We start from the raw sequence: 16,201 nt of genomic DNA on the forward strand, positions 1-16,201 counted from the left end.
AGTTGAGGTTAACAAAGTTAAATATCGCTTCTCCTGGCTGGGGCTGATCTAATTCAGCATGAGCTAGTTATTTAGGATGGCTCACCGTCAACCACAATGGGACCAGGATACTTAAGGACAAGTAGAGAGACAGAAAGGTTTAGCTGAAGAAGAAAAAACAAGAGTAAACATATATGTAAGTCACACCATTCAGCACATTTTCTCTTTCCCAATTACAGGTACTTGAATTACTTTGCCACCAAATCCAGCCCAACTGGTGTAATCCTGGATCTTTGGGAAGCACAGAACTTCCCAGATGGAAACCTGAGCATGCTGGCAGCTGTCTTGGAAGAAATGGGAAGACATGAAACAGTGGTGTCCTTAGCAGCAGAAGGGCAGTATTAACCACCACGCTGGAAGGGGAACCGAAGGACGACACCGCACAGGGGTCTGTGGCCGTCCAGGGGAATCACAGCTGAGGAGGAAATCCAGACGAGACCAATGCGCTTCACAGGCAAGACTGCAGCAGCCAGAAGGAAAACAGATACAACTGCCAATGTACATGCCCACTTTACTCGGACATCAGCACAGGAGTTGAGAAAAATTGTGTAAATTTGTACCTTGAATTTAGCTATCAACCTAATTTTCCTCTTAGTTGGGCTGTATGCTGTGTGGTACAGGATCTTACAGTTTCCTAGGAAACGCTTTTTATTGCTATCCAGATATATGGATAAACTTTCTTAACAAACCCAATTTCTACAAATGTTGTTTACATCAAATTGGACAGGGATGCAGACACTGTCCATGGCTCGTTCTATTTTTGTTCAAATCATTTGAAGTTGAAGCTGTGGATGGTTAGTTGTGTCTATTTCAGATTAGTAATTTACAGAGAAATCACAGACTTTTGGTACAAATTGTGTGCATCAAGTGTCTCAGATAATCTTCCCATCAGTGTTCTGTTTCTAGAACTTGTAGAACCAGCGTTACTGTTTGTATCAGGGAAGTGGAGAATCTAAAAGAAGTGTAAAAAAGAAATAACTAAGACTCCTATTCCTTGGAGGGACCCTTCTGGTGCCCTTTGAGAATAAAGCTGTAGCATTGCAGGGAAGACAGTGGTTCATGTTCAAGCATTTTTTCACAACATGTGTGTTTATAATATGCAGTATGAAGTTTTTTTTTAAAAAAAAAGGTATCATATTATTGATGAGTATTTACAGGTATTCTAGTAAAAGGATTTTCTTTTAACTTCTATTTTTGTTAGCAGTACTGTTTGTTAGTATTGGGTATTGACTAGACCTGCCCCACCTTCTCACCTATCAAGTTGGGTATGGTCATTTTAATTCAACCTGCTTTGGTTCCTTGACCTTTTACCTTTCCTTCCCTCCCCTCATTCCACCCAGGAAAGTGATAAATGCTCACTGGCCTTGTCAGTCTGTTCCTTCAGCTTGCTCAAGCAGAGCCTTTCTCCTCTCTTTCCATGAGATGTGTTCTCTGTTCAGTTCACTTAATACTGCCGTTGTGTGGCCCCACGTCGACTCCCCAAGGTGCTCTGTCCGCTTCAGAGGCAGTGTGGTTGGAGGAACGGACTCTGAACTGGAGATCAGGAAACCAGTTCTCACTGTGGGTCTGTCACTGTCTCCTTGCACCACCTTGAGAAAGGCATTTAACCACACTGGAACTCAGTCTCCTCACCTAGGAAGTGGAGGGGTGGGATTAGATCATCTCAAGGTTCTGAAATGCTAAACTTCCACCGTGATGCCTCCAGTCTCATTCATCAGTCTGGAGACCACAATACACTCTGACCTAGATCATGTAAAATAATCAGCTGGTCTTTTGCCCAGGCTTTGTTACACCTTTCAAATAGTTCTGACATGGAAGATGATGATTTCTACCTGCAATATGTTTGTTTGGCTTGAGTCGCTCTGCATCATTGCATTATGCAGTCCACTCAGAGATGGCAGCCCTTTATTATTTTCTTAGCCTCTCTTGGGACACCCCCATTCCCAGCCTTCCTGACTGCTTGCAAATTCTATTTTACTATTGTCTTGGCATCCTGATATCAAGACCACTCCTACAAGTTTATCTGGCAGTAGGAACTTGGTGCGTTTTTACTAGGCACCCCCCACCCGCCACCTTAACCTTTTGCTGTTCTAATATTGAGTAGCATTTATAAACGCTTTCTAATTAGCTCTTTTTTAAAATGTTATCCTGTAAAATGTTAGTCAACACACTACTTTGTGTAAACTACTATGTCTCCTTGGGACCATCACAAACTCTTTAACATAAGGACTCAATTCATTCAGCAGGTGGGGATTAAAGGGTCAAAGCCCAGTAGCAAAACCAAAACTGAAGAACAAGCAGACATGTTTGAATCAGAACCTTTAGAACATGACTGCGGCTTACTTTTAGGTGGAGGCACACGCATTGCTGAACAGTTTTGAATTACACCTTTTCTTCCATCTTTCCATGTTTCCACTCCTGTTTTGGTAGTGTTTTGATAGTCCCTTGATGACTCCTCCAGCCTCATCCCTGAGGACTGCTGATACCTTGCTATGGAGCCTCTTCTTTCACGCTTTTTGTTCCTCATCTTCTGTTTTAGACATATATTCTACAAAATCTGTCTCAGGCCAACCCCTGCATTTGGATTTCCATAGTTAACATATTTGTACACTGGGGAAAGGAGAGATTGCACTAGTAAACAAGTTGGATAATGTTTGTAGCAATGAGGAAAACTAAAATCAAATATATATATATAGACACACACACACAATTATACTCTTTTTAAAAAGGAGGAGGAGGAGAGAGAGCTATTGTCCATTCCTACATTTTGAAATAAACTTGTCAAGATTACTCTTCGGTATCGAGGTTGTGGAATCATCTATGGAAATCAAGAACTAGAATCTGAACTGAATGCTCAAACTTCTATGCTTAGTAAAAACTAGAGGGGAGCAACTATGTAGCTATGAAGATGAATCAATTCCATAACTGTTACTAAAAACTTTTTGACTGAAAAGTCACCAACACAGAAATACTGAACACAAACAGTAACTGTTTTACTTAAGTCATTGAGAACCCCTGGGGTTCACGTCAGATGCTTTTTGGTTCAACTTCCTACCACCAGAAAAGGGAAAAGTGATTTATTTCTTGTGAGGTACTCACCTGTCACAGATTAACTCTTCTGTTTCCTCCCAAGTGAATGATAACAACTTCCATACATAACACTATACCAAATAATTTTCACTACAAATTCTGATTTCCTTCTCCTTTGGAGTAAAGTAATAGCTGTTAGACTGCCTGCAAAGTTAGAAGGTCCAGATACAACAGTTCATTTCATAGGAAGCCGCGGCATCCACTATTCTATGTGATATGCCCTGCTTCTTTCTACACCACTTGAGAGGCAAGTTTGGCTGGCTTCATTTGAATAGGAAAAAAACTTATCATTTGTGCATGCTGCCATCTAGTGGCATGCAACACAATCTACCCTGAGTTTAAATTCACTAGAAGTTACTTGACAAAAGGAATGAAAACCTGTAGCGTTCAAGGACCTTTATGACAAATGGATGTGGGGAAATTTTCACTTAAAATTTAAAATTATAATTCTTGTTCTCACTTTCTTTTCACTTCCATCACCCATCTCAAAATTAGGTCATTGTGAGCCTAGTACATCACCTCATTCATACACAACACATCTTAAGTTGCTTTTTGTTAACAGAACTATGATATGAAAGTCTTTGAAGAGTTGTCATTTTTAACATTTATAGTTTTCACTGGGGTTTGTATACTTTAAATCTCCTCACTTTTAGTTCCTTTATCTTTGGAAATGTAACAAGCATCTGCTTAGAAGTAAGTCTTATATATGCAAATGGAATATTATGGGGAAGAGAAAATTGGGGTTTTTAATCAAGGGGAAGAAAGCAGCTTCTTTTCTCTTAAATTCGGGAATCAAAAGCAGAGGTTTCATCCTATTTAATTCCTATCAACACTCATTCAAGTTTTTTAAATATATCTGAAAGGAACTGAAGTTGGATTCAGAATTGATTACTGGCATGGTGATGACAAACCTGTTAACACCAAGGTACTCACAGCTAACAGCTGTTTCGCAAAAACAGCATCTTCCAAATGAATACTCACCTCTGTTATGCAGAAAACCCCCATCCCGCTGTGAGCAAGTTAGGCTCTTCAAGAGCTGGACAACATTTTGGGTGAGTTGTTCAATATCAAACTGTATAATTATCCATTTTCATATATACTGTTTTATAGATTTCAATCTCTCAACTATCAAAAAAGTAGAGCTATTTTTAGGGGGGAAAAAAGTCGTGAGGACTGAGTTCAGGACACTCTGAAACTGTGCAGTCAGTAATTTTTTAAAGGAGTTTTTCCTACAAGTAAAAAATCTGAAAAGTCAGTGTTTTGAGGGAGGAATCAAGACTTTTCATTTCTCCCGAAGAAGAGCACCAAGGCTCCTGTCTCGTGTGTCCTTGTGTGTGTCTGTCAGGATCATAGCAGCTGTGCTCTTGGTCCGCTTACTCCTCTGTAATCCACACATGCAGACGGGAGTTAATGAGGTGATCACTGCCTCCCCAGAATTCACAGGTCTTTGCCTCTATAAGGTCTGCCCCTATGGGGCCAAGAGAATACAAAACGATGTAAGGACCTGCAAGAGAGCATAAAGAAGGTAGGAAAGGTTTACTTGTTGGGTTTTCAAGTCTTCAAGTTGAATATGAGTCTTAGCTTTTGCTGGACAGTTGTTCTGGGCAAGTCATCAGTTTCATGTGGAGATCTCAGTGCAAGCCCAAGGGTAATGAGTGAAAGGGGGCCCATGGAAACACAGCTGAAATGAAATGGAGCTTTATCCATCTTCTTTGAGAATGGAGGAGTTTTTGTGAAACAGAACATCGTTGCTCAAGATAATGGTTGATAAGTGTTAGATTTTATAGATCTCATAAGGAAAATATTTTATTATCTCAAGTGGACAAAACATTTTTTTACCTTCGAGTGCCTCATAGGACCAACTATTACTCTTTGGTTTTTGTTTTTGTATTATTTTTATATATTCTTTAACCTTGCTGAGCTAATGTTGACTGAAATCTTTAGAACCTTGCCTCTGTGCACTGAAGTACTGTTTCTCTACCCTAAGAGATCTATTTGTATAATCTCTGGCTGTAATTATCACTTTGGAAGATTTCCTTTACATCTCCAATGATTTCTTTTTAATGGAATAAGGCAGAAGGGGGAATAAATACACTGTAACCAATGTTATGTGCACCCATGTCCATACAGGCCAAGGAAGCCAAAAAAAGTCATTAATATTTCCAGAATTGTAGTGTAAAAAACCTGTTTCTGAACAGCGGGGAGATGGCTTTGCGTAGCAGTGGGTGGGTTTTCTCTGCAGACTAAGTCTAGCAATGAACTTACAGATCCTTTAGTTTTACCAGCCTTGTGCTTACCCCATTTTCATAAATGCTATTTAACAGCCTGTCTTCACAAGGGTTCATGGCTCCTAGGTTTTCCAGTGGACCTGTCACCTCATTGTATTGATCTGTGGTAGGATATTAACGGGCTCATTCAACCAAATGTAATGTGTGCCTCAAACCTATTTTAGCATGGTCCAGGGGCATCAGCAGGAAAAACTGCCAGGCACTCCGCAAGTGGACTGGCACACAAAGCCCAGCAATTATTAGCAGCTCTTCACCAGCCTGCTCTCTACTCAGACGCTTGCCTACTGAAGGGACCTGTCCAGAGATCTTCTGGAATCCCAAGTTAGGAATCTCTGCAGAATATCATGACAGTTGTGGACCAACTAGCTTCTGAGTAGTAAACAAGGAAGCTGCCCTGAGATATAGTAAGCTGCCCACCAGCCATATTATTTGCTACTGAAGGCCAGCCTTTTAACACAACATTTCAGATTTGTCCTTCAACAGTAATATAAATTGCAAGTCATACCATTTAAGGGTCTCTTACAAATATGTCTAAATCGTGTGTCATTTTTAAGTTCCAAAAGGCCACTGGACTAGGTACTATCAGACCAGCTGTAGGACGTGATGGCACTGACCCCGGGTGGAATAATCCTTAGAACTGGCCTTCAGAAGATGAACTGCAGGCAGGTTTTGCTGATCAGCAGCCTAAGGATTGATGAGTTTTCTTTTTGGCCTCTGAGCACTATGGAGGCAGCATCAGAGAATTGGAACCTGAGCCATGTTCTCAATGTTAAAACCTGTTTAGAATGACATGTAAGAGCAAGAAATCTACAGCTGGTGTAAAATACCTTTGCCTTTTCTATTCTGAAAGAAACTAATGGCATCTGTACATGTAGGGGTTAAAAACTCAGATGTCTACTCCTCCAGGCCATGGACAAGAAAAAGCATAGCAGTCAGAACAAGCGGAATAAGTGATTTGCATTCTCTTCATGCTTTCCTAGACCTGCTGTTGGTAGTGCAGCCCTCGCCCTCCAGACATAATGCATTGAGCCCAGTTGCAGGGAACATCATCACTCTGTGTGTGGTGTGTGTGTGATGTCACAGTGTTGTATGTGTTGAGTTTAATGTTGAGCTGCAGCAAGTTGGTGACCTTCCTCTTTGCTCTTCCTAAAGAAGACACCAGTGTTTGTCAGAGAAAAATCCCCAGCAGTCCGTGTCGAAGAGGCAGTGTCATCCACCTGCTGTCCCCTTTGGAACAGTTCAACTGCAGAAAGGTCGGACTGAGGTTTTGTGCTTTGTCATTTTTCTTTTTTAAATAAAACACGACAACCTTGGCTTTTCCGATATGGAACACTTTTGTTGTTGTGGAGTTCCCTCTTGCTGTATCTTCTATGCAATTCTTTTTCTAAAATCTCCCTGGCAGAGGCAGAGTGCCCTCTGGACGTCTGTCGGGCGCCTTGCTGAGCGGTGGAGGTGAGGGATACCAGCTCCGGGTGTGCCTCTTTTCTCTCCCTGGCTGCCAATCCCAATTTTTCCTGCAGTCCCCTTGGTTTGTAAATTGCCTGCATTTATTCTGCCAGCCAACATGTACAAAATGTAAGAAAGAATTTTTAAACAGGTAATAAATTATATTTATAAGCAACAAAGTGCTGCCTCCTTCACTTCATAACAAGGGTCTCCTGCGCGTTCAGTCGCCACGTGTTTCTTCAGTAGAACAGAAAGCCTTTGGGTCCTGTGTGGATGGTGATCACAGCCTCCTGCAGGCACAGCATGAGGCTCTAGAATGATGCCACTAAAAAATCAGCTGCACGATGGACTCACCTGAGGAGCCTTAAGAACTAATGCCAGGGTCACACCTCCAGAGATTCTGATGGAAGTGGTCTAGGCGTAGCCTGAATCTTGGGTGTTAAAAGCTCCCAGGTAGCACTAATGAGCAGTTAAGGGTGAGAACCAACATCTTAGAACTTCACAGAATTCCCTGGAGCGGGAGCTTCTAAATAGAGTGTCAAGCCCTGCCCCCAGAGATCTGATTTTAAATGAAATTTGCGAATAACTATATGAATAGTTAGGAAATGAAAGGTGAGAAACTGCCAGCAGAGGAGCTCAGCTTGATACAGGACTGCTGGTCACTGCCGTAGGGTGAGCAAGCCAAGGGCTTCAGCTGTGAGGTGGGAAACAGCTGTGACATTGAGGACTAGAAGCAAAGGCAGTCCTGGCCTCCATGAGTGAACACTTAGAGAAGCATCCTTAGAGGTACTGCCACCTCCTCCACCCCTCCCCGCAGCCTCAGAGGCCGAAGGGTGTAAGCAATTACCCAGCACTGAGAAACCGATCCATGCCATGGCCTGGAAGAAAGTGACTTAAAACTGAATCGATGCTGGGATCACGAATTTAAATGTTTCTTAAAGGCTAAGGAAGTAATGGAAATACATAAACTGGAACCTGGGTAAAATCAAAGGGAGAAGTAAGGTCTGCGGCTGAGCTAGAAAATTCAAATTCCATATAAAATAATGAAAATACAATGAACAACAAAAAAAACCACAAACAAAAACCGTACTTTACACAAAAAACACATGGTGGCAAAGGCTCAGCCCTGTTGTGAGACTGCTCACTCCTAATTAGAAGCTTTGGTAGCTGCGGACTGAGAAAGCCTTACCTAGGACGGCATGCAAGCATTTTCAACGACTATTCACTGAGTGCCCAACCTAAGCCCCTGGCTCTGAGTGGGGGTCCCTGGCGCATTCTGAGGCTTGACCTCCCTCTGCTCCTGTCTCTCAGTACCAGCATACAGGTGCCAAGCAAAGAACCTCAGCAGCCCCAGACATCCCCAGAGCTGAGCTCAGATCAGAACCTAGAGTAGAAATTAGAAATTACTTTGCAGAGACAAAACTTCTGAGAGTACGGTCATCCGTACTTTGCTGCTGTGATCAGATGGAGACAAGCTGCAACCTACAAAATGACCAATGCCAAGAGAATAACCTTTTTCCTCAGCTTGGATTTACTGTCAATCTGCCTGTGAGTTCTGTGAAAAGTTTAACTTGAGCCCATGACACACAGAAGTGGGGCGTAGGGAAGGTGGGAGAGATGTACTGACAGCCAATCTCAGCTGGTTTTAAATGTTGCTAATTGTAGATCCTGCTAAACTAATGGCAGGAAGAAAATGCAGTATCAGTTGGGCGTGGTGGCTCAAGCCTGTAATCCCAGGAGTTTGGGAGGCCAAGGTGGGAAGATCACTTGAGCCCTGGAGTTTGGGACCAGTCTAGGAAACATATTGAGGTCTTGTCTCTGCTAAACATAAAATTAGCCAACCATGATGATGTTTGCCTGTAGTCCCAGCTACTTGGGAGGCTGAGATGGGAAAGTCACTTGAGCCAGGAAGATCAAGGCTGCAGTGAGTTTTGATCATGCCACTGCACTCCAGCCTGGGCAGGACAGAGTGAAACCTGGAAGTAAGAGAAGGAAGGAGTGGTGGGGAGGGAGGGAAGGAGGGGAGGGAGCGGGGGAGGGGAGAGAAAGAGAGAGAGAGAAAAGAAGAGGGAGAAAAAGAAAGGGAGAAAGAAAGAAAGGGGGAAAGGAAAGAAAAAAGGGAAGGAAAAGGAAAGGGAAGGAAAAAGGGAAGGGAGGGGAGGGGAGGGGAGGGGAGGGGAGGGAAGGGAAGAGGAGGGGAGGGAAGGGAGGGGAAGGGAAAGGGAAAGGAAAGGAAAAAGGAAAAAAGAAAAACGAAAACGGAAAACGGAAAACAGAAAAAGAAAAGGAAAGGAAAGGAGAAAGAAAGAAAGAAAAAGAAAGAAAGAAAAAGAAAGAAAGGAAAAGAAAAGAAAGGGAAGGAAGGGAGGGAGGGAGAGAGAGGGAAAAAGAGAGGGAGAAAGGGAGAAAGAAAAAGAAAAAGGGGGGGGGGAGAGAGAGAGAGAGACTGAAAGCAAGCAGTATGTCTGAGCATCTGTGATGCATCTGGCCTGGGCCCTGACATACTTCAGACATTCATCTTTTTGGTTCCTCGTAAGAACCCTAAGAGGTGGGAATTTACAGGTGGGATGACTGGGCTCAAAGATTATATACTTCCAAAGAATGAAAAAAATCAGTAAATGGTTGACTTTAAGCAGGCCAGTCTGAATCCCAGTGCCAGGATGCACTCTTCTGACACGAGTGCAGCTCGCTAACTACCGCCAATCTCACCCAAGCTCTTCATTCCCTCTGTGTCAATGCAAACCTTCTTGTACTACTTACTCCCCAATTTTGGGCTTCCCTGGTTCTGATCCAATGTCCAATGGATCCCCTCAAAACCAAACTTCTCACTCTGCTCTCCAGAGTCCACAACGCATGCAAAAAATAGCCCTAAGACATGCCCGCCCCTCTCACAGAGGGTTCTCTCCTCCCTTGGTGACGACTCAGGGCAGCAGCAGTAGCCTCACCCTTCCACACCTTAAATACTCCACAGCTGGCAGGAGGGTGCGGTCTTTTGCACGGAGCACTGCTGATTCCAGATCATTACCCTTGCATGAAAACCCACTGCTTTGCACATCAGGCCTCCCGGCCCTGCCAGCCCCTCTCTCTGCCTCTTGCTGACTGCATCCCTCCCCCATTCTCCTGTGGCACTACAGAATTTTGACTCACAACCTTCCTCTCCCCAAGACTGCCACCTTCAAAATCCATGAAGACAACAAATCTAAAGGCACGGTTTTGGGTTCCTCTTTCATCACCAACTATATTGTCCATGAACTAAATTCACCCACTCCTGCGATCACACCCTCAGCTGTCCTTAGTCTTGCTGTTCCCCCTTTGAAATCTGACCGCAGCTCCTCTCTCTCAGTAACTGCGGAGACACCACCTCTGCCCCATCAGGATTCCCTGTCCTGGGACCTGGGGTTTTTACTGGTCTGTTAGCTCCTCTAATTAATTCCTTCCCTCCTCTGGTCCATCAGCCCCTTGATAGTAATAATTCTTACTCTCCATGACCTGTTGCTATATTTGCATGATAAACCAGTACCCTGAATGAATCCCATCATTGCTGTCTCTATACACCTGTGTTGCTAACAGAAAGATAAAACCACAAATCATAAGAAAAGTGGCACTATGAATTTCTGATAATACTCGTAGTAATAGTTGAGCACTCACCACAAGCTTGGTGCATGGATTATTTCATCTTCAGAACAACTCCAGATGGTGGGCATTAACATCATTCTCATCTTCAAGGGGAAGAAACTGAGTCTGAGAAGTCAAAACATGCCCAGTCACACACCTGGGGGAGTGAGGGAAGCTGGATTCACACACAGGCCACCTGGTGGTCCCGAGTCTACGCTCGGCCCCTGTGCCACAGTCACCTTCATGAAGCCTAACCAGGCCCTCGGAGTTGCCCGTGACCATCTGGCTCTCTCCCCAGCAAGCTGTGATTTTCCTGCACAATTTTAAACCTTATTCACTCCTCTCAAACCACTGACTTCCCTGCCTTTCCCTCCCTCTCAGCAGATGACTGTGTTTCCCTCACAAAGAAAGCAGAAGCCATCAGCCCGTTTCTCTTGTCCTCCTGCCATGAAACGTGAAAAACTTACCTGCATCTGCCTCCTTCACTGTGCCTTTCCACCTGTTAAAATGTGATATTTCCAAAGACAAAATAAATAAATAAATAAGCAAGCAAGCGCCACTATAAGATAACAGTCATGTTTTTTTCCAAGGGGAGAATGAAACCATTTTATTTAGGGGAATGTTAAAACAAAGCCATATACAATCTGTAACAAATACAATTGTTTGTTCCCTAGTCCTGAATAATTACAATATATACAGAATCTGTAAGGCACTGGTTCCCCCAAAGAACACAAATGAGTCTTCTTGTGAAACAGACAACAAAACCCCTATATTGCCAACTTTTCTCCAAAAAATATGGCATTGTTTTTTTCTGTTTGGTTTTACAGGAGGAATCATAATGGCTAAATTAAGTCACTTCTGATGCCATTTCTTTCATTTCCACTACTATGTATCTCGGTTTTCTAAGGCAATATAACTACTGAACATTTTCAAGTTTAAAAAACTATATTCTCTCAGTGCCATTCCACCCACAAACAAAGAAGAATCAGATCAGAGCAACAACATAAAACTTCTAATGAATATGCATGACTCCAGGAACATGAAATTCAGTGATCATTAAGTACTTGCTATACTTGACTACACACCAATTGAAATGTGTCAAAGAATTCCCTGTAAATAAAATCTCAGCATGTTTTCTAAGAAGCTTTCTGTTTGGGGAATTCAAAAATGGTCACTAATGACTTTTGAACGGTGCTTTCCAGGAGGTCAAAGACCTGCTTCCTCATACATAATGTTCATAGCACTCTTCTTGCACTTTAACAATCTACACACTTTTATAAATAAATATTATGTTTCATTAAGTACTTTATCATCCATAATATTTTACTCTCTAATCCACATAATGGAGTTGTGCCAGACTCCAAACTGAACATAATATTTATATATACATATATATTTATATATATACACACATAAACAATAAACCTGAATACCTTAGCATACAAAACTTATCTAACAACTAATAATTTAGGATTCCTTTGAGAGGGAGGAGTTAGAAGAAAATCTTAGTCTTTGAAATATTCCTGACAGTAAGCAATAAACTACATTATTAATTTCTGTGTTCTCATTTATTCAAATAAAAGGCAAATAAAATTCACTTCTGAGCCACTAGAAATTTTGAAATAATAAAGGATTATTGGAAAATGAGTAGGTAGTCTTTAAGAACAATTTAGTGTTATGTAAGTAAGTGGATTTTGCTAAGATAAAGAGAAAAATCTACTTATAAATAAATTCTTGTTCCATTGAGACATTATAATCGCTAAGTGGGTCTTTTTAAGTATCACAGAAATAATTTTAAAATAATAGTGAATAAATTAGACTGGGGATTAGAAAGTAAGCTACCAATCTTTTCCAAAGCAACCAAATAAATATAATACAGAAGAAGTCTGAAGACTATTTTGATTTCCTCCCATTCTTCACTGGAACCAACACCTCCCTAGAAATCTAGCTTAATTTCAAACCATCACCTCCTCACAAAATATTCTGATCTGAAGTGATCCATGTTCAAGTATTTACCAAAAAGAAAATATAATTTTTCTATAAGGTATGCCTGACCTCACTTAAATTTAGGGAAAACCCAAGAAACACAAACATGTCCCACTTAACTGGCATAAATGTTTTCTTGTTGCTTTGTAGACGATCTGTTTAGAGGCACTGAAGTTTCTCTCCAAGGCTCAGATGATTAGTCATACTTGGTTCTAACCATATACCCCTTCTAAGATAACCCTAAGAATATAACTGATAGAAGAGAAAGGAACCTTTATATTATTATTGAGGTTATTTTTAATATCAATAAAAGCAGCATTCTGATTACTGTTCTACTTGGAACCAGCTGTTTCACTGTTTAAAAACACAATCATTTTTTCCAAATTATGAAATTCTTCTTACTTACAAACAAAATGTGGCTATGAAGCACTGGGAAGTGAATGCAAAATACAGAAAGAATCCTTATGATTCTCCCAAACTGTAAGCACAGCTCACAAACTCTCATTGCTTTAGAATGCTTTCTGGATGAACAAGTTACCAGCTGCAAACCTACTTCAGAAGTGAGGAAAATGTTTTCTCATGTTTCATGTAGCTGTCAAATTTTCAAAAATCCTCCAACCTTCAGTCACTCAGTGGGGAAAATGTGTTATAAAACACTGCCCTCTGGAGTATTCTGGAAGGAATGTCTTAAAAATTTTTTTTTTAAAAAAGGGGAAAGTACTTTCAAATTCTTTACTAACCACTACAGAATTTCTAAGAAGCAAAAGAAAACCACAGTAAGGAAATGTACATGAATAAAGTTGAGCAGGATGTGTACAACTTTAGTATATTCCTGTTGCTAAAGAATATTGGCCCTCTCAATGATTTTATGCAGGTTGCTCCAAAGTTAAAACCCTGTAGAACTAAGTAGGTGAAGAAATATTTTGTATAAGTGCCACAGAAATGAAAATATAATAAATTAAATAGTGAATTGAACATCACTATAATAAAATAAAATGAGTAGGCATTCCTAAGATGTGAAATGATCACTTAAAATATACATGCTAGATCCATATTGATTTTAGAACAATAAAACACAGCAGCCCATAATATTTTGTGGCCTCCTCTAACTCTCCTCTGCTGTACCATCTAGAGGTTATTCTTCTCTATTTTAAAAATAAAATGTAGTTAAATTAGCCTGACAGATGTTTTCTCTCTATTCTTTATCTCAGACACATACAAAAAAGACAATAACAAAAAGACATCATCTTTAGCTATACAAAATAAGGTATGCACACATTTTTCTTGTGCTTCTAAGACTGGCTCCTTTGCATATATAAGATACAAGCCATCTGCACCATCACCCTCGTTCCCTACCTCTGTTGACAGGTTCCTTTTACAACACAAGAGCAAATTACCTCTATTTTAAAGCACCATGTCTTCAACACAACTCATGACAATTTTATTTAATATTGATCCTTTGATGGAGAGATTAAAGGCATGCACAGGTCTATCTTCTGCACATTAAAAAAAAAACTTTGTGTTTAATGAAAAGGATTTTTATAATGAAAGCGATGCCTAACACAATTAGAAACATGAAGTGGTTCTGAAGAACACCTATCAACAATTACTTCTATTAGAGTCACATAAACCTTCATTTATTCCATATTGCCTGAAGAGCTACAAAAGGCAACCTGCAGGAATTCCAAGTGTGGTCCTAGACAGGTGGTGTTTGTACCCAGTGAATTCACATTACCGTAGTGGGCCAGAATGCAGGGATGGTCAAAGTGGTCTGAGGAGGCCCAGGCGGGGTTGGGAGTATGTTTAAGATGAGTTCCATTCTATGATCTCCAACTTAGACTGTCTTTTGGTTCACAGACTGCAACAATATTTTACCAATGGAAAGACGTGTTTTAATTTACCTTCCAGCACAGTGTTCCTGGGAAGAACTTTTCTTGTTGTTATTTAAACTATAATACTATAAACCTTAAACCATCCACATTATTTGTTTTATTTTGGCAAAATTAAAGCATCTTAAAAAAAAAAAAAAGGCAATCCCAAAATACAGGGCTTTCTTAGAAAGCAACACGCATCATATCTTGAACAAGTTACCCAAGCGGTTTCTCCATCCTACAAACAGACACAGATCAATCTCTGCTTCTGGGAGCTTCTCTGTCTTTGTCCAGGTTGCCCCCTGAGAGGTGAGGTCGGAACCCACTGGGAAGCAGGATGATGTTCAAGGCTTGTACTGTGGATGCTTATTTGATGTCTTTTGCTCTGCCCACAAACAGAAGTATACCTACTGGCTTTCTGCAGAGATGCTTACTTTTCCTCTCATATCAGAGTTTAATGTCCTGGGACTCTGACATTTTGGCAAGTGTTTTCTTAACACGCAGGGCTGTCAGCCTTGATGCAGGATTGTGAGCCCAGCATTCTGTCATGAGTTTCCCCATCTGCCTGAGACACTAAGGAAGAGAAAAGCAAATTGGAGTAATGTTAGAAAAATATATCATCTGCAAGGCTGGCACCTGACACAATGTAGCTTTTTAGTTTTAGGTTAATTAAGTTTGAATATATTTTTTAAACGTACCTTTAAAACCATGTAGAAATAAAATTCCATAAGTTTTTTTCATGAAAAATTATATATGACTAAAACAGATGTTCATGCCTTCTCTGTGACAGAAGCAAGCAGGTGGTTTTGTTGGTTGTAGAAGATGTCTTTGAAGTTAGTGTTAAGCAAACATAAAAATACCCAGGGAGTATGTATTCCACTCTATACTCCCAGATTGTTTACAACACTTGATAACTTTAAATCTTTTATCTAATTCCACACTATGCAAACAAACACAGTTATTCCTAAATCACAGCTGTCTGCTGTAATAATAGCATCACACTGCACCATTTAACAAGATTAATGGCCTGTGAACAGCATCGCTAAAACTTTCTCCTGTGCTACATCAATTATTGGTCTTCCTATTGAAAAGTACAATTTCACTTCATAAGAAATCCTCAGCAAAGAGACTTCAAGAAACACCAAATGCCTACAATAACAGGGCTCCAGCATCTCATAAAGCTTTCTGCATGGCTTGCTGGAAAACATATATATTACTCAGCATTTTAGTAACTAGACACAAAACCAATGAACCAAGGGTGTTTCTATTGTTGTTGTTATCTGTTTTGAGACAGCGTCTAGCTCTGTCACCCAGGCTGGAGTGCAGTGGCATGATCTAGGGTCATTGCAACCTCCACCTTCCAGGTTCAAGCAATTCTTGTGCATCAATCTCCCACGCAGGTGGGAATACAGGCGTGTACCACCACACCTGGCTATTTTTTGTATTTTTAATAGAGATGGGTTTTCACTATTATTGGCCAGGCTAGTCTTGAACTTCTGGACTCAAGTGATCCACCTATCTTGGCCTGCCAAAGTGCTGGGATTATAGGTATGAGCCACCACACCTGGTCCAGAGATTTTCAAATGGCTTTTACACTTAAGAATCACACTGCCACGTGTGTACCTATGCAACAATCTTGCATGTTCTTCACATGTACCCCCAAACCTAAAATGCAATAAAATAATAAATTAAAAAGAAAGAAAGAAATAGTGCTCTGTCCCTCCTTTGCAGTGCTTTGGTATATGTTTGATAAGAGCCTATTTTTGCCCCCCAGCGGTGCTTCAAACTTATCTTGAATATTCCAGTCCACGACAGAACTCTAGAACATGGTGAGTTTGAAGGCTGGGAGGGTGGAAGGAGAGGAAT

General features: G+C 40.9%; 2 protein-coding genes across 7 annotated transcripts in view; one reads left to right on the top strand and one right to left on the bottom strand.

Moving 5' to 3' along the window:
* UNC5C (unc-5 netrin receptor C) overlaps positions 1 to 7,042 on the top strand; it is a 393,986-nt gene extending 386,944 nt beyond the window's left edge. For both annotated transcript variants that reach the window (XM_032239558.1, XM_032239559.1), the window contains one exon: positions 219 to 7,042. In XM_032239558.1, coding sequence (XP_032095449.1) covers positions 219 to 384 — 166 coding nt within the window. In that variant the 3' untranslated portion in view covers positions 385 to 7,042. The remainder of the gene's footprint in view (positions 1 to 218) is intronic.
* Positions 7,043 to 11,045: 4,003 nt separating this feature from the next.
* The window catches only part of BMPR1B (bone morphogenetic protein receptor type 1B), a 398,414-nt gene continuing 393,258 nt past the window's right edge, over positions 11,046 to 16,201 (bottom strand). For all 5 annotated transcript variants that reach the window (XM_032239562.1, XM_032239564.1, XM_032239561.1 and 2 more), the window contains one exon: positions 11,046 to 14,908. In XM_032239562.1, the coding sequence (XP_032095453.1) occupies positions 14,783 to 14,908 (126 nt within the window). In that variant the 3' untranslated portion in view covers positions 11,046 to 14,782. The remainder of the gene's footprint in view (positions 14,909 to 16,201) is intronic.

The sequence above is a fragment of the Sapajus apella genome, unplaced genomic scaffold (assembly GCF_009761245.1).
Source record: "Sapajus apella isolate SASKATOON/1434 unplaced genomic scaffold, GSC_monkey_1.0 scaffold45, whole genome shotgun sequence".
Lineage (NCBI taxonomy): Eukaryota > Metazoa > Chordata > Mammalia > Primates > Cebidae > Sapajus > Sapajus apella.